Below are 23,495 nucleotides of genomic sequence, written 5' to 3' on the forward strand. Positions count from 1 at the left end.
TGAAGAGGAAGGAGCCCAGCCAACAAAACCTGGCCATACTCCATGTCCAATGTTTGAAGTCCTTTTATTTATTTATTCTTCAGCTGCCGTACCAGAGGATACCTAACCCCAAACCCTGGTCGCAGGTGGGGTATGACTCCAGGAAAATTCCTCAGACGCAGAGAATAGGGCCGCGATGACAAGCCTAGGACTGTGGGTAGACAGTATCTAGAATGGAGCTGGCCTGTCAAGAGAAAGTGAGATCATAGAGTAGGAGGTGGCCGCACCAGCTGTGGACGGAGGCAGAGTCAGACTCCCGGCAGTGGGCGAGGCGGAGCCAGATGTGGGCAGGGCGGAGTCAGACTCCCGGCAGTGGGCGTAGCGGAGCCCCCCCTGTGGGCGGGGCGGAGTAGGGCTGTGGGCATGGGCAGGGAGGAGCCAGATGTGGGCGGGGCGGAGTAGGCTCTGGGAGTGGGCGGGGCAGGAAAAGTTCCGGGAAGGCCGGTTATTGCTCCCCGGGAGTGGAGAAGTTGGAGACGCCCAAGTCCCCACGGAAGGCCCACAGCCATGTCGTCTGGGGACTCAAGGTCTGGTCGACAGGACGGGAATCCGCGCGCGGCCGCAGCGCTCTGTGGCCTGTACCATGAGGCAGGCCAGCAGCTACAGCACCTGAAGGATCAGCTAGCCGCGCGTGACGCTCTTATCGCGAGCCTCCGCACCCGCCTCGCAGCTCTGGAAGGGCACACGGCGCCGTCACTCGTGGACGCACTTCTGGATCAGGTGGAGCGCTTCCGTGAGCAGCTGCGGCGACAGGAGGAAGGCGCTTCGGAGACCCAACTGCGGCAGGTGCGGGGCGAGCGGGAGCTGCTGCCCAAGGCGGCCTGGGGAGCTTGTTGGATGGAGAGTGTGACGTGGAGACCAGAGGTGCGCGAGGTCTTGAGGGTCTCGAGGATGTGAGGCTCGAGGTGCGGGTCTGAAGAGCTCGAGGTCTGGAGCATGGTGGCTTAAGGGGTGCGCTGGGGTTTGAAAGGAACTGGGTTACGAGGGACACTGGATCCTGAGAGAAGTGGGTCCTAAGGAGCGTTAGGGTCTGAAGGGCGTGGGGATCCTTCGCGCAGGGAATCCTGTGGGATTGGGGTCTGAAGGCGAGAGTCTGGGTAGTTCAGGGTACTGAGCAGTTCGAGATTCATTTGTAGGCCCAGAGGATATGCACAGAGGTGAGCAGGAGTCTCTGGGACACGGGGTTCTGGTGAGCACCAGGGTGGTAGGGGTGTGACATTTGAGGAGTACCGAGTCCTGACGTCCTGTTGAGGTTATGAGCATTTCTGAGGGACACGTAATGGAGGTTAATTTAGGACGGACCCCCTGGGTCTCTCGACTGTGACAGGTGCTGCTGTGGGAAACTTGCTCTTGAAGTTTTGTGGGGGCGGGAGTTCTGAGGACTGTGAGGGATCCTGGAGTGCAGGGATCTGTGGGGCATAATGTTCTGAGGTGGCCTTGAACACATGGTTCTATTGGCAGTGAGCTTCTCCAATATGTGCTCCGGGTCCCAAGGGGGTGTGTAGCTGTTTTAATCACTGCTTTATTGCTTTGAAGAGATACCATGACCAGGCAACTCTTATAAAAAAGAAAGTATTTAATTGGGGGCTGGCTTACGGTTTCAGAGGGTTAGTCCATTATCATCATGGAGTATGGCAGCTTGTGGGTAGGCCTGGTACTGGAGAAGGAGCTGAGAGAGACGCCAGGCTTGATGTGGGCTTTTGAAACCTCAAAGCCCATCCCCGGTGACACAGTTCCTCCATCAAGGACACATGTCCTATTCCTTCTCAAATAGTGCTACTCCCTGATGATGATAAAATGCAATATATGAACCTGTGGGGGATTCTTATTCAAGCAACAACAGTGGGGCACCAGGCGTGACGAAGATAGAGTTCTGAGGAGGGCTGGTGTTCAGGGTTCTGTGGGTACAGGGTTCTGGGGAGGACAAACACTATAGGCTCTAAAGAACATGAGTGAAGCAGGGGGCCAAGAGGGTCTAAAGGAGTCCTAATAGGCATTTCTCTTTGAGGAATGTGTGCAGGTTCCAGTGTGTTTGTGTTGGTTCTGAGGGGGGCAGTGCAGTCTTAGTTCTTGTGTTCTGTGCTAGAGAGGTCTTCTGTGGAATGTGGGTTTCAGAATCTTGTGTAGGGTGCCAGGGACCTGAGAGAAGTTAGGGTTCCGAAGGATGGAGCTCTGGGAAAGAGGACCCATGGTTTTGGTTGGTGGCATTTTAGTATTATACTGGAAGAAGTGACAGGTCCCAGTTTGATAATATGTAAATTCTTATTTGGTCCTTCTTGTCATTTGGTATTATTTGGTTCCTTGAGATACCATAAGCAAACAAAACTGAAATGACCAATAATACTTTATTGTAGCAGGTATTTCTAAACCTGACAATCTGTCCCACATTTGGAGGAATGCTGGCACTCCATTTGGTCCATGGCAGTCTTGATTTTCCTAGGAAAGATAATAAGGAGAGTAACTGGCAAAAGATAATGTTTATTTCCAAGATAAACTGCAGGTTTCTTTTTCTTTTCTTTTTTTCTTCCCGTGTCCACACACTTTGTACTAGGAATTGAAGCTAGAGTCTGGGCAGGCGCTCTACCCTGAGCTGCACACATCTCCACTGTTTACCTTGAGACCTAACTCACTAAGTTACCCAAATTGATCCTGAACTCACAGTGGATCTCAAGCAGGCATTGAACATGGGTCCTCCCTGCCTGTCTGCCGGGTAGATGTTACCACAGGCTTTTCTACCAGGCCTGGCCACAACAAAATTCTTGAGGGGAAAAAAATGCTTTTTTTTTTTTTATTTGCAATTTTATTTAGGGAATTTTGTTAACAGTGTGGTGATCAAATATTACAAAACTATTGTGTGGCTCCTCAGTTTGCCAAAACAAATCGACTAACTATATTAGCAGTATAGTGTCAAAAATTACCCTGTTTATTTTAATTTCAGTGTTGCTTTTTTTTTTTTCTATGATGTAGCTTCCTTGGTTTTGTGGTTTGTAGAGGTATGCACGGGATAAGGCTAATGTAACTAGTATAATTTATTAGTTATTAATGTAATACATTCTATGCCTACATACTAATAACTGTCTTAGCTACTTTTCTATGGCTATGAAGAGATACTATGACCCAAGCAAGTTACAAATGAAGTCTTCAATTGGGGGCTTGTTTGCAGTTTCAGAGGATGAGTCCTTGACTATTATGGGGGCAGAAGGGCAGCATGCAGGTGCTGTGCTGAGCAGTAGCTGAGTCCTTACATCTGATCCACAGGTGGCAGAGGAAGAGATGGGGCGTGGTGAAGGGAATAAACCCCCAGTAATTGGCACACCTTCTCCACAAGGCCACGCTTCCCATTCCTTTACAGTCACACCAACTGGGAACTAAACATTCAAATACATGAACCCATGGAGGCCATTCTCATTCAAGCCACCGAGGTAACTGATGGAATACATTCCATGGTGACATGTATGTGTAAGGACAATTCTAGCAGATGTCAATGCAATACAAATACAGAATAACTTTTTAAACATTTATTATCTTTTTCTTATCTTATAGCCATTACTACCAGTGAATGCAACATTAGTATGTTTTAAATCCTTTGCTTTTTATCTGTAACAAAAGGAAAAGAACTGCAACTGGCTTTAATTTTAAAAGAAAACACTGTGAGGCTAGAAAGATGGCTCTCTTGGTGTGGTGGTGCACACTTCTAATCCCAACATTGAGGAGACAGAGGCCGGCAGATCTCTGAGTCTGAAGACAGCCAGGGCTGCCCAGAGAACACCTGTCTCTTAAAAAAACCCCAAAACCAACCAACTAACCAAACCATGCATACTGCCCTTGTAGAGGACCCAAGATTGGTTTACAGCATCCAGGGGCTCACAAGTGCCTGTGACTCCAGCCCCAAGAGATCCGGCATCCCCCTCTGGCCTCTGTAATAACCTGCGCGAACAAGTGCATACTAACACCTAAAATGAGAAATTGGCACCAGGCACAGTGCAGCACAGCCGTGCATAGTGGCACATGCCTTTAATCCCACCATTAGTAGGCCGAGGCAGGCAGATCTCTGAGTTTAAGGCCAGTCTGGTCAGTTCTAGTCAGAGCTACATAGTAAGACCCTGTTTCAAAAGGCCAAAATAAATGAAATCTAAAAGAATAAAAGAAATAGACTTGGCAAGATGGTCCGGCACGTGAAGGCGGCTGCCATCAAGCCTGAGGATGTGAACTTGAGAACTTGATCCCAGAACTCATGAGGTAGACGGAGAGAGTCAAGTTCTGCAAGCTGACCTCTACATGGCTTTTGTATTCTCTCTCTCTCTCTCTCTCTCTCTCTCTCTCTCTCTCTCATTCATAAACTAATTAATAAATAAACACAGTCTTCTAAGAAAATAGCAGGTAGATGTAGTGGCATATGCAGGCAGGACACAGAGGTAGTCAGATCTCTGTGAGTTCAAGGCCACCCTAACCCTAAGTGAATTTAGTTAAAATAAATACAAAGAAAGTCCAGGACAGCCAAAACTGTTACACAGAGACACCCTGTCTCCAAAACCAACCAAACAAACAAACAAACAAAAGGTAAAGAAAAGAAGAAATAGCAATGTGAAACAAATGATTAGTTACCCTTATCTTTCATAAAAAAAATAGTTAACTTAATTATTTCCATATGTAATGAAACATACTATATAGGCAACTGATTAAACAAGAAGATTGTCTACAAATTTAGATTTCTCAGGGTGAGGGGGCATGCTTTATACTTTCCAGAAACAATGACAGTGGGGGAAAAATCTCACAAGCGAATGACAAGGCGTAAGAGACTACAGGTGCTCAAAGCTACACAGAATTAGACACATCACACAGCATACAGTTCCTATAATAGTTGCCTTGGGTTTTGTTCCAGAAGAAACCTAGTAGAAAAGTGGGGCAATGCACAGTGTGCCTATAGTCCCAGTTATTCAGAGGCTGAGGCAGGAGGATCACAATTTTGAGGTTAGCTTAGACTTCATAGTCAGACTTTGTCTTTAAAAAAAAATTCAAAATAAATACAAACTTAGGGGCTGGAGAGATGGCTCAATAGTTAAGAACACTACACTGACTTCTCTTCCAGAGGTCCTGAGTTCAATCCCTAGCAACCACATGGTGGCTCACAACCATCTGTAATGGAATCCGATGCACTCTTCTGGTATGTCTGAAAACAGCTACAGTGTACTACTCATAAATACAAACTTAAAAAAATCCAATGGAGTCAAAGCCAGAATAAACTCTTCAAAGCAGAGTTACTGCAAAGGTCTCTTCATAAAGTGCTAGCATCAAAGAAAAGCGTACAGCTGTGTAAACTGTGTAGCAATTCCGACACAACGGAAAAGGAATTTCAAGACTTATTTCAAGACTTATTTTTTTCTGGACCCCCTTTCTATTATATGATGACAGAAAACCCTTTTAAGACTCTAGATGTGTCCTTGAACATAAATCCATATGTAAAATCTTCATCTTGAATGGTTCAAATGTGCCAGTGGGACATATTTGATCATAAGCAACTATGAAGTTGTTTCAAATTCTATAACAGCTAAGAATATTGTTGGTTCTGAGCTAGCATGGTGGCACACACATTTAACCCCAACACTTGGTATGCTGAGGCAGAGAGAACTGAACCTGAGACCAGCCTGAGCTACATACCAAGACAATCTCAAACACACTCACAGACTCACATACAGGGGAGCAAGATATTAATGACTATTTTGTGGATACAAAGTGGATAGAGGACATTAAGCTACAAAGGAACAGCATGTGTTGAAGAGGGTCAGGAGGAGCAGAGGCTGTTTCTGGTGGTACAAGACAGGCCCATACCTGGTAATGGCATTCTGAGGACCCCAAGTTGGCCGGGTGAGTGTACATTGCAAGGAATGTGTAATTAAATATTATAACTTTTTCTTTAAAAGATTTACTTTATTTTGTTTGTGTGTTGAGTATCTGCTTGCATGTATGTATACTATATGCTTGCTTGGTACCCATGGAGTCCAGCAGAGGGCATTAGATTCCCTAGAACTGGAGTTACAGGTGGCTGTGAGCTGTCTGATATGAGGGCTGGGAACTGATATCCTGGGCAAAAGCAGCCAAGTGCTCTTATACACAGAGCCATCTCTCCAGCCTGATATATTACTACTTTTAAGATATGTATGTATATGTTTTCCTGTGTGTGATGTGACTGTCAGTGCTGGTAAAGTCCAGAATAGTGTTCACCATTGGAACTCATTGGAGCTGGAGTTACGTGTGGGTGGTTGTGAGGCAGAGGGTGTGGATGCTGGGAATTGAACTCCATTCTTCTGTAAGAGCAGTATACACTCTTAACAGAGGCACCATCTCTCTAGCCCCTGTGATTTTTAATTCTTAAGGATCATTTTAATGATTTAGTAGCTCATGAAAGCGAATGTCTTTTTGCTTATGGATTGGTCAGCTTTATGCAGGGTGTATTTCAATCACGGATTGGGGAACAGATAAATCTACCTCAGTCACCACCCACAGGCCCCTTTGTTTACTGAAATAACAAGGCAGGTTTAAAACAACGGAAGTAGCTGAACACTAAAGTGCAAACCCTTTATCCCAGCACTAGAAAGGCAGAGGCAGGGGGATTGCTGTGAGTTCTAGATCAGCCTGGTCTACAGAGTAAGAGCCTGTCAAAGAAACAAAACCCAACTACAGTAGAAGGCGAATGGCTGGTTAGCTTGCTTTTCACTGATGATCTGCATCTCTAGAAACAGGGATCCTAGACCAGAAGAGACTGGTGGCTCCCACAGAGAATACTGAATACTGGGTATGCCGAGGAATTGAGAAGTAAGTTCATCTTTGACAGGCAATAGCCAGTATGCCAGAATGAAGCCATAAACTTGTCCTCATGGTATCCTGGAGTGGGACTTGAGACCCTACTTCATCTGTATTTGAGGCCTGGATGAATGATTTTGTAAAGTTCTTCCAGCTAAGATTTTCTGGGTTAATGTTGCTATTCACCATGTTGCCTGTGACTATTCAACTGCACCCTGTTACCCTGGAGACTGGCCTCATAGGTCTTGCCTAATCCTGGCATCTGCAGTCTTTTCCTTCCAATTTTTCTCTTCTTGGTTTGCCATGTACATCATGGCCCCTTTGGCAAACCTCTGTCTCCAAAAATACTTACATTTCAATTCATGACAATAGCAAAACTACAATTATGACGTAGCAACAAAAAATAATTTTGTGGTTGGGGTCACCACAACATGAGGACCGTGGTAAAGGGCCACAGTATAAGGAAGGCTGAGAAACACTGGCTTAGAACAAAAGACTGTCTCAAAATAATCAACAAATAAAAAATACCAAACAGTATATGGTTTTATGACCTACCAGGGACTGGTGAGATGGTTCAGTAGGGCAGAGAGTACTTTCTGTTACGAGCCTGTTGATGTCTGGAACCCAGGGTGAAAGGAAAAAATCAACTCCTGAAAGCTGTCTTCTGATTTCTATATGTGCACCACACCATGAATACACACACTCACATCATACACACATACATGTACAATAATAAAATTATAAAGAGAGAAATAATTAACGTTTGTCTTTACAGTGGTGGGTGTTTCATTTATCACAGTGACAATGTCTAGGGATACAAAATAGAGGCCGTCTATCCCTGGCTTTTTGTGAATCTGTTTCTTTATTTGCAGAATGGATTGGTTGAGACTATTTCATCTCATCATGTACTTTTTATGCTTGGGGATTCTTTGAAAATAGGAATTAAGGCTAGGCCAATCGTATGTGCAATACTTCCAGCACTCAGAAGGTTAAGCTGGGGCTCAGTGATTCAAGGGAGACTGGGCAACCTAGAGAAAGTTTAATTTATTTATTCATTTTTTAAAAATGTAATTTATATGTATTAGTGTTTTGTCTGCATGAATGTCTGGGCACCACATGCATATCTGGTTTTTATAGAGGCAAGAGGAGGATATCAGATGCCCTGGAACTGGAGTTACAGACCATGTCAAGTGGTCATGTGGGTGCTGGGAATTGAACTAGGGTCTTCTGGAAGATCATTCAGTGCGCTTGACTACTGAGCCATCTCTCCAGATCTAGAAAAAGTCTTCCTTCCCTCCTTGCCCCACCCCACCACCTCCCGTCCCTCTCCAGACAGGGTTTCTCTATGTAGCCTTAGCTGTCCTGGAACTCCATCTTTAAACCAGGCTGTCCTCAAACTCAGAGATCCACCTGCCTCTGCCTCCTAAGTGCAGGATCAACGGTGTGGGCCACCACCACCATCTGATTCTTCAGAAAAAGTCTTAAACAAAACAAAGTAAAACAGAAAGTAGTCCCAGCACAGTGGGAGCCTGAGACAGGAAGACTGCCATGAGTCTGAGCTGTAGAGAGATATCTTGTAACAAAGAAAAATCAAAATAATATAATTATTTTAGGCTGGCCTAGAACTCCTTAGGTAGAGAAGGCTGACTGAAAGTCTTGGCGGTCCTCCTGCCTCAGCTTCCCATGTGCTTGCATTACAGGCATGGGGTACTACAGCAAGCCTTTTTTAAAAGTAGCAATTAGGATTTCAGGCTATATTAGTTTTCTAAACAAAGTACCACAAATGGTGAACTTAAAGCAACAGAGATTTAATTTTTCACCGTCCTAGAGGTTAGAAGCACCAGATCAAGGTGTCAGCTGTCCTTTTTTTACTTCTTGCAGCTTTTGGTAGTGGCTGCAGTTTTAGGTAGCACCTGCGCGCAGTCTGCACATAGCCTTCTCTTCTAAGCCCATCTATCTGAAATTCCTTCTTAGATGGATATCAGGGAGTAGATTAGGGATAGTTATAATTCAGTATGACCTTATTTCAACTAATGATATCTGCAAATACTCTATTTTTATTAACTATTTTTTCTGGTTTTTTGAGACAGGGTTTCTCATTGTAGCCCTGGCTGTCCTGGAAGTCACTCTATAGATCAGGTGGGCCTGGCCTTGAACTCGGAGATCTGTCTGTTTTTGCCTCCCACTAATTAAATTTTTTTTTGAGACAGGATCTCCCTATGTAGCCCTAGTTGGTTGGAACTTGTTTTGTGTAAACCAGGCTGGCCTCTGACTCAAAGAGAACTACCTGATTCTACCTCCCAAGAGTTGAGATTAAAGGTATGCACCATTACACCTGAGACTAAATTTTGAATGATGTTTAAAAATGTAATAAAGATGAAAAACTCCAATGTTACCTATATTATCTCTAAAGCCTTCCCTCAGAGTGCATATATCTAATGATATGTTATCCTTGTCAGAGTTTCTTATGTTTTTTCAAGTTTATTTATTTTTATTTTTTAAACAGATTTATTTATTTATTTATTTATTTATTTATTTATTTATTTATTTATTTTGGGTTTTTTGATTTTGTTTTTTTCGAGACAGAGTTTCTCTGTATAGCCCTGGCTGTCCTGGAACTCACTCTGTAGACCAGGCTGGCCTCGAACTCAGAAATCTGCCTGCCTCTGCCTCCCAGAGTGCTGGGATTACAGGCATGCGCCACCACCGCCCTGGCTTCAAAATCTTGACCCTCCTGTCTCAGCCTTCCCACTGCTGGGACTATAGGCGAGCATCACCACAGTCATTGAAACTATGCTTTTAAATTCTTTTCTATGTAGGAAGTTGAAAGACTTACTGAGCGTCTAGAAGAAAAAGAGAGGGAGATGCAGCAGCTGATGAGCCAGCCTCAGCATGAACAAGAGAAGGAGGTCGTCTTGCTTCGGAGAAGTGTGGCAGAGAAGGAGAAAGCCAGGGCTGCCAGTGATGTTCTGTGCCGGTCCTTGACTGATGAGACCCACCAACTGCGCAGGACATTGGCTGCCACTGCCCACATGTGCCAACATCTGGCCAAATGTCTGGATGAACGACAACGTGCCCAGGAAGATGCTGGGGAGAAAAGCCCTGCTGAGGTGGGCCGTGTAACTAGATCAAGTGAAGACTGGTGTGGCAGGAGTCTTTGCTGTTCCCTAGGACTCCTGAGCAGTCGCTGAGGTCTGGGGGTGCCACAGAACCCACTCCTTTCTCAGGGAAGAAAATAAGCTTGCTTGGCAAGAGAGATCTGGTAGAACATGTGACTGGTAGCCTGCCTCCCCCACTCCTAGTATTGCCTGTAGCTGAGCCTGCATGATGGTCAGGAGAAGGCACTTGGGTTTTCTCTGCACCAAGGAGAGGAAGGAAGAGTTTGGGATAGAGGAGCTGCCCCTGGGAGGTGTTGTCACTGAGGCAGATCTAGGTAACACGATCTAGGTGAGGCAGAGGAGGACAGATGCCCCCACATGCCACATATGCAGACTCCAGATCTAAAGCTGCTAGAGGCACCTGAGTGGTAAGCGCTGACCTAGCACAGGTCTCATGGAGAGCCAGAGCTTCTGTTGCCAGCCACATGGCTTGTCGTAAGTTCGGCTGCTAGAGAAACACCCTCAGGGCTTCTTCATCCTCACCCAATAACGCAGAACATCTTCATGCTCAAAACTGTGAACCCCATGTAGCCACTGTGTGAGGTAGACAGCAGATGGTGACAGAAGGGCCAGGAGACAGAAGGGACAGGTTGCAGTAGGGACCCAGGAAGAGCCCTCTGTAGCTCCAGGCCAGGAGAGATTGGGTTATGGCTCTGTGTAAGTTTGATGGAGAAAAACATGATCCAGGCTTCAGAACTGAGCATCCATAAGGCAGTTATGGTGAGAGATGTACCTCACAAACCAGAGGGCTCCTGGGTAGGAAGAGCACATGACTGGTGGGATCAGGACTCAGTATAGGCCAGGCACTGGGCATGGTGCCTTATTTCCTGCTGGCAGGTGGTGCTGATCTGTGTGGAGCTGACAGGGAAATAGGCACATATGGCACGCCTTGCCTCACTTACCAGTGGGTGTATTTGTAGCTTTTGTGTCACTATGACTACCAACAAAACAACTTCAGGAAGGGTTCCAGACGATCATGGTGGGGATGGCATTGCCAAAGTCATGACAATGGGAATCTGTGACAGAGAGTCCTCACATTGTGGCAGACAGGAAGGAGGCCGGGGAGACAGGAACAGACAGAGAGACATAAAGACAATGAGGCAGTGGGACTAGGGACCAGGTATCATCTTCAAAGGCCTGCCCTTAGTGACTTACTTCTGATGGCTATGCTACACCTCTACAAATAGCACCATCAGCTGGGGTCAAGCTTTCAAACCATGAGCCTGTGTGGGACATTTCTGATTCAAATCATAACAGTACCAGGCTGAGTCTGCATCCTATGTCCACCTCCCCTGAGCCCACCTCAGGGCCTCTAGATCACGTCCTTTCTAGGCAGTTCTCCAAGAGTGTAGCAGTGTTCATCAGACTATGTGTGTTCCGAGGAAAGAGATACACAACTACCAGCAGCTTCTCCAAAGTGTAGAGAAACTCGAACAACAACCATCCATCTCCGTTAGATTTAATTAAAAAGATCACCCTAGCCACGCAGTGGTGGTACACGCCTTTAATCCCAGCACTTGGGAGGCAGAGGCAGGTGGATTTCTGAGTTCCAGGCCAGCCTGGTCTACAAAGTGAGTTCCAGGACAGCCAGGGCTACACAGAGAAACCCTGTCTCGAAAAAAACAAAAACAAAAACAAACAAAAGATCACCCTAGAGGTAACACAGTTGTATTTCTTTCTGTACAGGAGGTGTCCCAGTTTGTATCACTGTAATATTCCTCCTGAAGATCTCATTTCTCAGCCTTGGACTTCGCTGAGTCATCCGGGGCTTCTCAGCACTCTGGATTAGGACATATACTTCCTGTCATTCGAGGGGATTTCTTTCTTTCTTTCTTTCTTTCTTTCTTTCTTTCTTTCTTTCTTTCTTTCTTTCTTTCTTTCTTTTTTTGTTTTGGACTTGGTTTTATTTGAGACAGGGTTTCTCTGTGTAGCCCTGGCTGTCCTGGAACTCACTCCGTAGACCAGGCTGGCCTCGAGCTCAGAAATCCACCTGCCTCTGCCTCCCAGAGTACTGGGATTACAGGTGTGTGCCACCACTGCCCGGTTCAAGGGGATTTCTTAAAACTAATGTCTCTGTAGTGCTGAATGCCTGGGATTTCTGGGATATAAAGTATACTCCAGAAAATCTTACGATGCTTTACAGTTGGGCCAGCCAACTGCTATTAATGTTAGTTTGGAGTGTGGCTTCTGGGACTGAATTTCCTGGTTCTGACCCTGTGTGAAGCACAAGTTAGGTTGCCTTGTCCAGATAAGTTCTCTTGTCTATAGGCAGGATTCTGTCTTGGTGACTTTGCAGGAGTTAAGATGGATCTGTGTCCAGGTCTACACTAAGGACTTGGAACACCTCCTGGATGTCTCTGTCACAGACTGAAACTATGTTCCTGTCTTCCCTACTGCCAGTGATGATAAATAAGTTCTGGTGCTGTGGAGGTTTCATTACAGCTGGTGTACTTATCCCTCTAGACTTGATGATGATTAAATGTTTGGTCCAGATTTTAGTCCAGATTTAAAATCCAGATGACTCATGTCAGTAGGTAAGAAGGAACAAGGGCAGTGCCAAGAGTGACACACTTAGAGACCCTCTGCTAAGGCTGTGTCCTGGCCTCAGGTGGGAGTGGGTTGGGGAGGGGCTGGATTTGCAAAGTTTGTTTGCTTTTTGGTATCTGTTTTGCTTCTTCACCAAGTGAACAGTCACCACCTCCTACAGTGCAGCTGCAGTGACGGTCTGTGGCCTCAGCTTCTGGCTCGAACTTCCTCTCCATCTCTGTATGTTATACTCACACAGTGGCATGGCTTCTCTTTGTCTCTTCCTTATGTAGCTAGAGCATACAAGCAGGGATGCTTCTGGCCAGAGTGTTATTAAGAAGTTACAGGAAGAAAATCGACTGTTAAAACAGAAGGTGACTCATGTGAGTATCTAACATCTCACTGAAGAGGAACATTAACTCTGACAAATGGCAAATGAAGGCTTCTTTAAAAAAAAAAAAAAAAAAAAAAAAAAAAAAAAAGCTAGTGCCTAGAGGTGACTTCTGCTGTTGTCTGCTTAACTTGATTCACAGTCTCCAGAGACCTGACCATTCTGCTACAAAGGATATAGTAAAACTCTCTGTCCTCCTAGAATTAACTAGTCTATAAAAGAAGTACAAGAATTACCATCACGAAGTACTTTTGAGAGTGTGTGTGTTGTATCTGTATATGTTTGTACTTGCATGTGGAGGCTAAACAGTGACACCAGGCAATTGTACTTCACCTTATTTTGCAACAAGGTCTCTTGCTGGAGCATTTGGCTAGGCTGGCTGGCCAGTGAACTCCAGGAATCTGACTGCCTCCCCATGGCCAGGACTGGTATCGCTGACATGTGTACTGACATGTGTGTCATACTCAGCTTTTACACGGGTGCTGGCAATCTAAAATCAGGTCTTCATGCTTGCTCAGTAAGTACTTGACCAGCTGAGCTACTTCTTCCAGAAGTGGTTTTGGGTTTTTCTCCCACCTCTGGGAAGCAGTTTTTAAGGCAGGAAAGTTACACTTAAGTTTACATCTGCTTAGATTATTATTATGGCTGAGTGGTGGTGGCACACACCTTTAATCCCAGCACTTGGGAGGCAGAGGCAGGTGGATCTCTGTGAATATGAGGCTAGCCTGGTCTACAGAGAGTTCCAAGACAGCCAAGGCTACATGGAGAAACCTTATCTGGAAAAACCCAAGCAAACCAAACCAAACAACAACAACAAAAGACCATTCATATGGAAGTTCCTATGATGTATCAGGTTCCCTGGTAGGCTTAGAAAGAACTTTATACAAAAGAAAGGGAAAGGAAGGCAGGTTTTCCTTAGGAAAAAACTTACTTGGTAAATTATTACTGATAACCACAGATCCATGTTGACTTGAGCAAAAGTCTCTTTGGGTTCTGTCTTTTCAGGTAGAAGACCTCAATGCTAAGTGGCAGCGTTATGATGCAAGTAGGGATGAGTATGTGAAGGGGTTACATGCCCAGCTAAAGAGGCGGCAGGTCCCTCTTGAGCCTGAGCTGATGAAGAAGGAGATCTGCCGGCTTAACAGACAGTTGGAGGAGAAAATGAGTGACTGTGCAGAAGCAGAACAGGAGCTGGCAGCCGTGAAGATGGCCCGGGACACTGCGCTGCAGCGAGTGGAGATACTAGAACAGCAGGTGCCCTCAGGCTCTGAGCAGCACTGACAGGGATGTTTGCCTGTCTACACACCACAGGCAATGGCTGTAGTCTTGGGACAGCCTAGGCTAAATGTTTGGTGGAACTGGGTGTAATAGAGTTATATAGCGGGAGAAGGCAGGTAAAGATTTTCTCCTTCCTTCAATAGAAATGAATATTCTGTCTTCTCAGATTCTTGCTTACAAGGATGACTTCAAATCAGAAAGGGCAGATCGGGAACGAGCTCATAGTAGGATTCAAGAACTGGAGGAAAAGGTCATGTCCTTGATGTACCAAGTGTCCCAGAGACAGGTAAGAGTACATGAGAATTTCTCTCTTTAGATATATTTTCTTTTTTTTTTGTGATTTTTGAACAAAGATTTATTGACTGACAATACTGTTGGTGATGTGCCATTCCCAGCTCTGGGCAGAGAAACTTCTCCTGGGCCTAGGTGTGGCCATAGAAAACCTCTCCGAGGTATTGTAATTGTGGAGGTCAGCATTGCGGCCTGTGTTGGTAAAAGCTAGCTGTCCCCAGGGCCTTTCCTGACTCCCTGCTCATAGTTTCCATGCAACAGTAGCATATCCCAGGCCTCAAGTGCTTTACTGACAGTTTGTAAGTATCTATCCTTCTGAGGTAGACACCCTAGTTACTATTTTGCAGAGGTAGGACACAGGCCCTGAACACTAAATAAGGTCCTCTGGGATAGCCAGTGGGCCTGTTGCCTCCTATTTTTAGTGCTGGTGTATGTTGTCAGTGGAAGTCTCTCAGGCATGGAAAGCTGGACATACATGCCTTTTACCTCTCCTCTTACCTGAGCAGACTCCTGCTCTGCAAATTCCTAGGGAAGATTTATTATTTTAGCCACTTAGTATCTATACATCTTCTTTCCTGTGATAAACCCCTTGCCTCTCTCAGAAAACTTATTGTCCTAACAGTTTGGATTCTAGAGGGACCTCTGAAAATCAATTAGGCTGAGAAGGCAGGACTGGTTTTGAAATGATCTTTCCCAACTAAGATGTGAGAAGAACCAGAGATATGTGAAGGCCGCCCATACTGTTCTCTTCTGGGTAGCTGCTGGACCTCATCAGCTTCTGCCTCCCTTCATCTGCACCAGGGGTGCAGGGGTGTCCTGGTTACCTTTGTTCATCAGCCTTAAGGGGCTGGACACAAGCATCAGTTCTAATGAATGGAGGATTTTGATGGAAACCAATGGCCCTCCCTAAGTCCACAGGATAAGAGGATGGTGACAGAGGGCTTTAGCAGTAACAGAGGACCCTTCCCAGAGCCTTTGCTTAGCTCCAGCAATCCCTCTGACATCATATAATGGAGTGTGGATGTTTCCCCATCTTGTTTTAGATCAGGCTTGTTCAGGTGGTATGGCCATAGAGGAGGCCCAGGACTATAGGCATAGGACAGAATTTTCTAGGATGCAACATGGGCAGGAATGGGGATATCCTAACATGACTGTGTGGATTTCTTGAGCTCCTGGCCTTGCCTGTAGGGTTTTTTTTCTGGCTTCTGTGCTTTAGATTGCAAGGTCATTGTTAGGTAACTAAGGTTAGGGTTAGGGTTAGGGTTAGGGTTAGGGTTAGGTCAAATATGACCTCTCAGGCAGTCTTTGAATGAGGTGCTAGGAGTGTTCTAGGCTTGCCAAGCTAGGTCCTCTGAGGGATTCCTGATCAGACCTAAAGGGTAGATTTCTGGTGGGGACCAGGACCTTTGCATTAGTAGTGGCCTCTCAAGCACCTAACTTTGCTCTACCCAAGGAGGACAACCATATGACAGTGGTAAAGTAGGAGTGATAAGACATTGTCCCTCTGAGAAAAATTCAAATTCAGTTGTGAAGTAATAGCCCCAAGAGCAGGTACTGGAGTAAGGCTCCCATACTCTTATACATGTAGCAATGGGCACCACTGCCCAAGGTGCTTGTGGCATTTGTTTAGTGCACATGTACCAGACTGTGCCAAGAGTGCACCCATGGCTGCCACTGTAGGTCTCAGAGGCTGTCTAGTACCTCAGATCACATTGAGGTCCAGTGGGTCTTAGTTTGCCAGCTGCCCACACCACCCCTACCTTGGTTTCTACCACTCTGGTGTTAGTGGGGTGTGGCACCAGGGACACTTCCTTGACTGAATATCCTAAGGCTGAGGGCTCCAATCAGGCCTCCCACTTCTGTTCTTTCATGATATGACCAAGTCAGACTGTAGGACTTCTTCAGTTCACTCAGCACTTTCATCTAGACAGCAAGAAGCATTAGGATTTGAGGAATGAGGTCTTCCAGTTTAAGCCTTTAGAAGTGCCAGAGAGCCAAATAAAATACCTTGATTCCCGAGGTTAGTTCCACACTCCCTGCAGAAACTCTTGTGCTATGTGGACTGAGAGCTGAGGTCTCATGGAAGTAAGGCATGTTGGTACAGAAAGAAGCAAGGCAGTGGGATTTAAGGTCCATTCTGAGACATGTCTCCAGTTGTTAGAACCTAGGCCCAGGCTTTGTTGACCTCTAGCACAGCCCATGTAAACTAACCTTTGCCTTCTCTGCAGGATTCCTGGGAGCCAGGACCCTGTCGGATTCATATGGGGAACAAAACTGCCAAGTACTTAGAGATGGATGCACTGGAGCATGTGTCATCTGGTGACTGGAGGCCCGAGTCTAGGTCCCAGCAGATGGAACCTTCTGCAGAGGGTGGGCATGTCTGCCCAGCCCAGAGAGGTCAGGGTGACCTTCAGTGCCCTCACTGCCTGCGGTGCTTCAGTGATGAGCAAGGCGAGGCATTCCTCAGGCACCTGTCTGAGTGCTGCCAATGAGCCAGAGATACCACGCCCATGTGACCTGTGCCACAATAGCTGCTCTAAGGGGTTGGGAGGGTGTCCTCAGACTCAAGTCTTCAACTTGGTGTGTTGCATTCTCCTGGGATCTAGGGCCCAAATGGGCAGGGTCACTGGTAGGTCATTTTGTTTTCATTTAGCCATGGAGCAGACTGGGTCAGAGGGAACTATTGGCAGAGCAAGAGGAAGAGATGGGGACAGGGGCATCGAGTGGGCATTAGTTTTGTCTCTCATGTGGAGTTTGGATTGAGCTGTCAAGTCAAAGCTGCAATCTATCTGTTGTGGGAGTACTCTGAAGCCTGCTTGCACCTAGAGTTGTGCTACTTGCTGGAAGGGGAAGTTGCTGTGGGAGCAGTGTGTCCTCCCTGCAGGTGGTAGCTCCATCCTGTTGAGTAGTGAGGTGTCACTCCCTGACCTCTGCTGCATTACAGATACAGTTACATGATACACTAGAACCTTCCAAACACAGCAAAGCCACACAGCTGCATCCAGTACCATCACCTTGCAAAAACACTTATATTTACCAAAGCACCCCCCGCCCCCAGACAGGGTTTCTGTTTCTCTGTGTATTCCTGGCTGTCCTGGAACTTACTCTGTAGACCAGGCTGGCCTCGAACTCAGAAATCTGCCTGCCTCTGCCTCCCAAGTGCTGGGATTAAAGGCATGCGCCACCACTGCCCAGCTAGCACCTTTATTTCTAATCATTTATTTTTATAATAAATGGATTTACTCCTGTGCTGCTCTGAGAGTTGGGCAGGGATGTGTGCAGGAACAATGGGTGTTCTGGTTACTAAGGAGAGACCAGCTGGTAAGGAGAAATATTCCTGCTGTCTTGCCTCAATTCAGAGGTGTCAAGGAGAGCAGAGGAGTTAATTCTCTTTACCAAGATCACAGGATTGACTGGCAGGGCTCAGATTAGTGTCCAGGTATGGAGTAGAGCTGATCCAAGAACGTGTTTACATATGCTGGAGGTAGCAGAAGAGTAGGGATAGCCAAGGAGCCTCACTGATGCTGTCTAGATTTCCAGATGCGAGACAGCCACAGAATTGGTTTTTCCTTTAGAATGGTATTTCCTTGCCATCTTCCCATTTCTTTATGAAATGGGAATTTTTAGTTACTATATATTGGAAGTATATAACCTATCCTTTGATTTATAGGGGTTCATAGATTACCTTGGACCTTAGAAGAGACCTGGGACTTTGAAACATTGTTGGGACTGTTAAAGATGGAGAGAAAACTAGTCATGAGCCAGGGTAAAACTTATTGGTGCTTTGAGACTTTCAGCAATTTCAGCAGAAGCTTCAAACTCAGGGTGAGAGGCCAGATTTGACTCCGGTTTAGGTTCACAGATTCTCAGGAAGTTCCATACATTCTACCAGTTTCAGAGAAAGGTGCGGACCCAATGAAGCGAGCAGACTGGAACTGGAGTAAGGCTCACTGGCCTGGGGAGTGCCAGAACTCACAGCAAAAGCTGAAGACCCATGGAAGAGACCCCAGCTGACACAGGACAATACCTGATTCAAATACACAGGGCCTCTAGCCCTAAATACCAGTCCCACAAAGGGAAATGACACCAACTTTATTATAACTTATACCTTTCCTGAGCATTGTAAATGTCACCATTGAAAGAATAAAGGAAATCTGAATGTAAAAAAAAAAAAACAACAACAACAAATACAAAAGAAAAATTTAACCAACGTATTAATTCCAAATGGGCAACTCCCAGCACAGAAACAAAACCAACAGGAAAAACCTTAATATGTCTTCCTTAAAGATTCCTAATTTCACAGTACTGACTCCTAATGGTAATGATTTGTTGAGTTTCCAGACAACGAATTTAAAGGAATATTTATAAGTATGTTCAAACAGTTTAAAGAACATATGAATGTACTCCAAGAGAACAACAGCAAAGAGCTAATGAAATAATGAAATCATTCTAAGAAATGAATATTGACTTCAATAAAAAGAACTGAAGAAAAACCAAACTGAAATGATGCTAGGAATGAAAAATTCAACAAGCCCGGTTGGTGAAAATCTTCACCAACAGAATAGATTATGTAGGAAATGACAGTTAAGGTCAGCGAGGAATTTTTTAAAAAAGTAAACAGGACATGCAAGAGCTTTGGGACATAAAACCACTCGACTTTTGAACTATGAGCATAAAAGAATACTATACTAAAAGCACAAATTTTCCTTAAAAAAACATTTATGTATATGGGTGTTTTGCCTGTATATCTGTGTTTCATATGTGTGCTCGGTGCTTAAGAGGCCAGATAGGGGATTGGACCCCTTGCAACTTGAATTACAGATAGCTGTGAGCTACAATGTGCATGTTTGAGATCAAACCCTGGTCATCTGGGGAAAATGCCAGTGCTCTAAAGGTCTAAGCCATCTCTCTGGTTCCATCTAGAAAAATTCTTTTTCTTTCTTTCTTTCTTTCTTTCTTTCTTTCTTTCTTTCTTTCTTTCTTTCTTTCTTTCTTTCTTTCTTTCTTTCTTTCTCTTTCTTCTTTTTTCTCTTTCTTTCTTTTTCTTTCTTTCCTTCCTTCCTTTCTTTTTATTTATTTATTTTTTTTCGAGACAGGGTTTCTCTGTATAGCCCTGACTGTCCTGGAGCTCACTCTGTAGACCAGACTGGCCTTGAACTCAGAAATCCACCTGCCTCTGCCTCCCAGAGAGCTGGGATTACAGGCGTGCGCCACCACTGCTGGCTAGAAAATATTTTCAATAAAATAGAAGAGAATTTTGTGAGTCTAAAGAATGAGATACCACCTGTAATCCCAACACTTGGGAGACAGAGTCAGGCAGATTTCTGAGTTCAACGCCAGCCTGGTTTTAAAAAATAAAAATAAAAAAAAGAATGAGATACCAAGATACAAGAAGTCTACAGAATACCAAATAGGTAGGATGAGAAAATAAACTCCCACCAACATGTTTTAGTTAAAATACAAAAATACAGCCAGGCGGTGGTGGCACACGCCTGTAATCCCAGCACTCTGGGAGGCAGAGGCAGGCAGATTTCTGAGTTCGAGGCCAGTCTGGTCTACAGAGTGAGTTCCAGGACAGCCAGGGCTATACAGAGAAACTCTGTCTCGGGGGTGGGGGGGTGGGGTGGGGGAATCCCCAAAACAAAACAAAACAAAACAAAAATACAGACAAAAAGAAAGATATTGAAAACTGCACAAGAGAAGGGTCAAGTTACCTATAAAGGAAAGCTCATCAGAATAACATGAATATTTCACAGAGACATTTCAAAGCCAGAAGGGCCTAAAAAATATATTCTGAAATACAGCTCTGAAAGAACACAACTGTAAAACAAGATTATTATCCAGCAAAGCTGTCTAATAAAATTGAAGGAGCTATAAAACACTTTCCATGTTTAAAATAGTCTAAAGAGGGCTAGATGGTTTAAAAGCACTGAGTACTCTTTCAGAGGTCCTGAGTTCGATTCCCAGCAACCACATGGTGTCTCACAACCATCTGTAATAAGATCTGGTGGCCTCTTCTGGTGTGTCTGAAGACAGCTACAGTGTACTCATATACATTAAATAAGTAAACAAATCTTTTAACCGGAAGAGAAGATCCAAACTAATCAAATCAAAAGGTTAAAGAGGAAGCTATTACAATAGATTGAAATACAATTCATAAATCTATGGAGACATACCCTAAGAACTTTATTATTTTTTCTTTTTTTGGAGACAAGGTTTTTTCTATGTAGTTCTGGCTATCCTAGAACTATGTAGACCAGGCTTGCCTTCAACTCACAGAGATTTGCCTGCTCTCCACCTTCAGAGTGCTGGAATTGTGCCATCATGACTGGCATCTCCAAACTTTTAATGAAGCTAGTTATTCTGATACCAAAATCAGGTAAATACTGTACACACATGTGCAAAAATTAGGCTAATCTCCCTAAAGATTGTAAATACAAAAATCTTCAATAAAATATAAACATCACATTGAAAAGCATTTATCATGACCATTTTGACTATTCCAATGATCTAGAGATGACTCAACATACATAAATAAATGTAATTCATAATATAAATGGGTCAAAACCCAGAAATCACATGAAAGTTGTAGAAAAGGCTTTTGACATACCCAATTATCACTTCAAGATCAGAATCATGGAAAGACTAGACATGGAGGGAACATATCTCGATATAACAAAGACAACATACAACACACTTATAGTCAACATCATACCAGAAAAAACTCAAAGCATTTTCACTAAGATCAGGAATGAGACAAAGGTTTCCATTCTTCCCACTTCTATTCCACACAATGCTTGAAGATAGACTAATACAAAAAGAAAAGGGATACCAATAGGAAAAGCAGTATCTCTTTTTTTCAGATGCTACCAATGCTATACATAAGAGGTCCTAAAGAATCCACCAAAAATTTCAAGCTGATAATCATGTTCAGTAGATGACACACATAACCCAAGAATAAACTTGACCAAGGATATTAAAGACCTCTATAATCAAAGTTTTAAGACAGTAAAGAAAGAAATTAAGGAATACACTAAAAGGTATAGAGACCTCCATACTCATGGATCAGAAGAATATTATGAAAAATGACTACCCTACTTAAAGGTCCAGAAATATACAAGGAGGCACAATTAATCAGATAGTCAAAACAATCCTGAGTAAAAATAACACTGCAGAAGGTAACATCATACATGGTTGCAAATTATATTAGAGCAATATTAACTTTTACAAAGATGGCAGAAGTATTCAACAGAAAAAAGAAAACATCTTTAAAAATGATGCCAAGAAAACTGACAAATTAGATCCTTCTCTCCCACAATGCACAAAACAACTCAAAATGGATCAAAAACCTCAATATAAGACCTGATATCCTGAAAGTGCTGGAGGAAAAGTTAAGAGTACATATTTCAACTAATAGGCACATAGAAGGACTTTCTAAATAAGACTGATCACACAGGAAATAGAGCAACAGGTAACAAATGTAATCTCATCAGACTAAAGAAATTGAAGTAAATAGATGGCCTACACAATTGGAGAAAACCCTTGCCAGCTATTCATCTAACAGGACTAGTATGTAGAATATATGAAGAACTAAAAAAGCTGAACATGTCAGGCAGTGGTGGCACACACTTAAAAAGACAATGTCTGAAAAACAAATGAATGAATAAGTAATTTGAAAAAAACGGTCGGTCGGTGGTGGCGCACGCCTTTAGTCCCAGCACTTGGGAGGCAGAGAGGCAGGCGGATTTCTGAGTCTGAGGCCAGCCTGGTCTACAGAGTGAGTTCCAGGACAGCCGGAGCTACACAGAGAAACCCTGTCTCGAAAAAACCAAAATCCAAACCAAAATAAACAAACAAACAAATAAATAAAAGGAAAAGAAAACCAATGAAGAAATGTTATGTGGGACATCAACTTTGGATTATTTTTAGGTGATGCTGCTCTAATTCAGTTCTTACCTTGTATTCATGAAATCTTGGCTTCTATTCCCAGTGCACACAGATTGCACACATATGTGAACCTTTTTGACTACCATTTTCTCTCAGGCATTCATCCCTGTCCCTGCCTACCTCCCCCCCCCCCCCCCCCGCCCCCAACAGGGTTGATTTTATGTTTGTTTAATAGCCCTGGAATCACTTTGTCAACCAGGCTGGCTTCAAACCCCCAGACTGTCTCTACCTCTTGAGTGCAGGGAGTTAAAGTGTGCACCACCACTGGCTCACATTCCATAAATTCACCGATTTCTTTTGTGGGTAGCTTTATATTGGTTTCTGCCTCATATGTGTTTTTCTTTTGAAGTATCATTTGACATTTAATTTTTAATCTTTTTCTTCTTTCACAATGTTTTAGTTGTATGCCTTTGGTTATTATGTATGTGTTTAGATTTTATACCTCACTCTCCCACCCCCTTTGAGAGGATATTTGTATGAAGCCATAGCTATCTTGGAACTTTAGGCTGGTTGTGAACTCACAGAAACCCGTTTCTGTCTCCGAGCACTGGGATTAAAGGTGTGTGCCACTCTGCCTGATGTCTTAAGCTTCCTGCTTGTAAACCTTTCTTGGGTTTCTTTAGATGGAAATTTCTTCTAAAGCTATGCATTTCTTACTTTTGGTATAGGCTGAGAAAACCTGTCTGGGTACCAACACTGAATTTTCCTTGATTAAGAGAGACATGTTTGGGGGAAGAAGTAAGGTTAGTTTAATCCTTCTAAAGTTGCCAATGTTATTCTTTTGCGGATGGATGCTTTTTTGAGGACTTACTGGTATCCTGAAAACAGGGGCAAAATGCAAAAACAAAAATCTTATACTTTAACGACCAGGCCACACTTGAAACTTTCATCTGTAATAACCATGGTGCCTTGGCCAGTCTTTTAAAAGCAGAGCATGCTTTTAATTCTAACAGAGGCAGCAGAACTCTGTGAGGTTGAGGCCAGCCTAGTCTACAAGGCTAGTTCCAGGACAGCCGGGGCTACATAAGAGAAATTCTGTCTTGAAAAACTAAAACAACAAATGG

The 23,495-nt window shown here is 44.1% G+C and overlaps 1 protein-coding gene across 3 annotated transcripts; it reads left to right on the forward strand.

Moving 5' to 3' along the window:
* The first annotated feature begins 450 nt into the window (after positions 1-450).
* On the forward strand, positions 451-23,005 carry Tnip2 (TNFAIP3 interacting protein 2). Of its 3 annotated transcripts, XM_052198965.1 has the most exons (7): positions 755-825; positions 3,298-3,461; positions 9,660-9,950; positions 12,818-12,907; positions 13,921-14,169; positions 14,360-14,479; positions 16,713-23,005. In XM_052198965.1, the coding sequence occupies exons 2-7, from the start codon at positions 3,432-3,434 to the stop codon at positions 16,974-16,976; spliced, it is 1,044 nt and encodes a 347-aa protein (XP_052054925.1). In that variant the 5' UTR covers positions 755-825; positions 3,298-3,431; the 3' UTR covers positions 16,977-23,005. The 3 variants fall into 3 exon arrangements, with proteins under 3 accessions (XP_052054923.1, XP_052054924.1, XP_052054925.1); XM_052198963.1 differs by lacking the exon at positions 3,298-3,461 and having other exon boundaries at positions 451-825; XM_052198964.1 differs by lacking the exons at positions 3,298-3,461; positions 13,921-14,169 and having other exon boundaries at positions 451-825.
* The last annotated feature ends 490 nt before the right edge of the window (positions 23,006-23,495 follow it).

This window comes from Apodemus sylvaticus, chromosome 11, assembly GCF_947179515.1.
Source record: "Apodemus sylvaticus chromosome 11, mApoSyl1.1, whole genome shotgun sequence".
NCBI lineage: Eukaryota > Metazoa > Chordata > Mammalia > Rodentia > Muridae > Apodemus > Apodemus sylvaticus.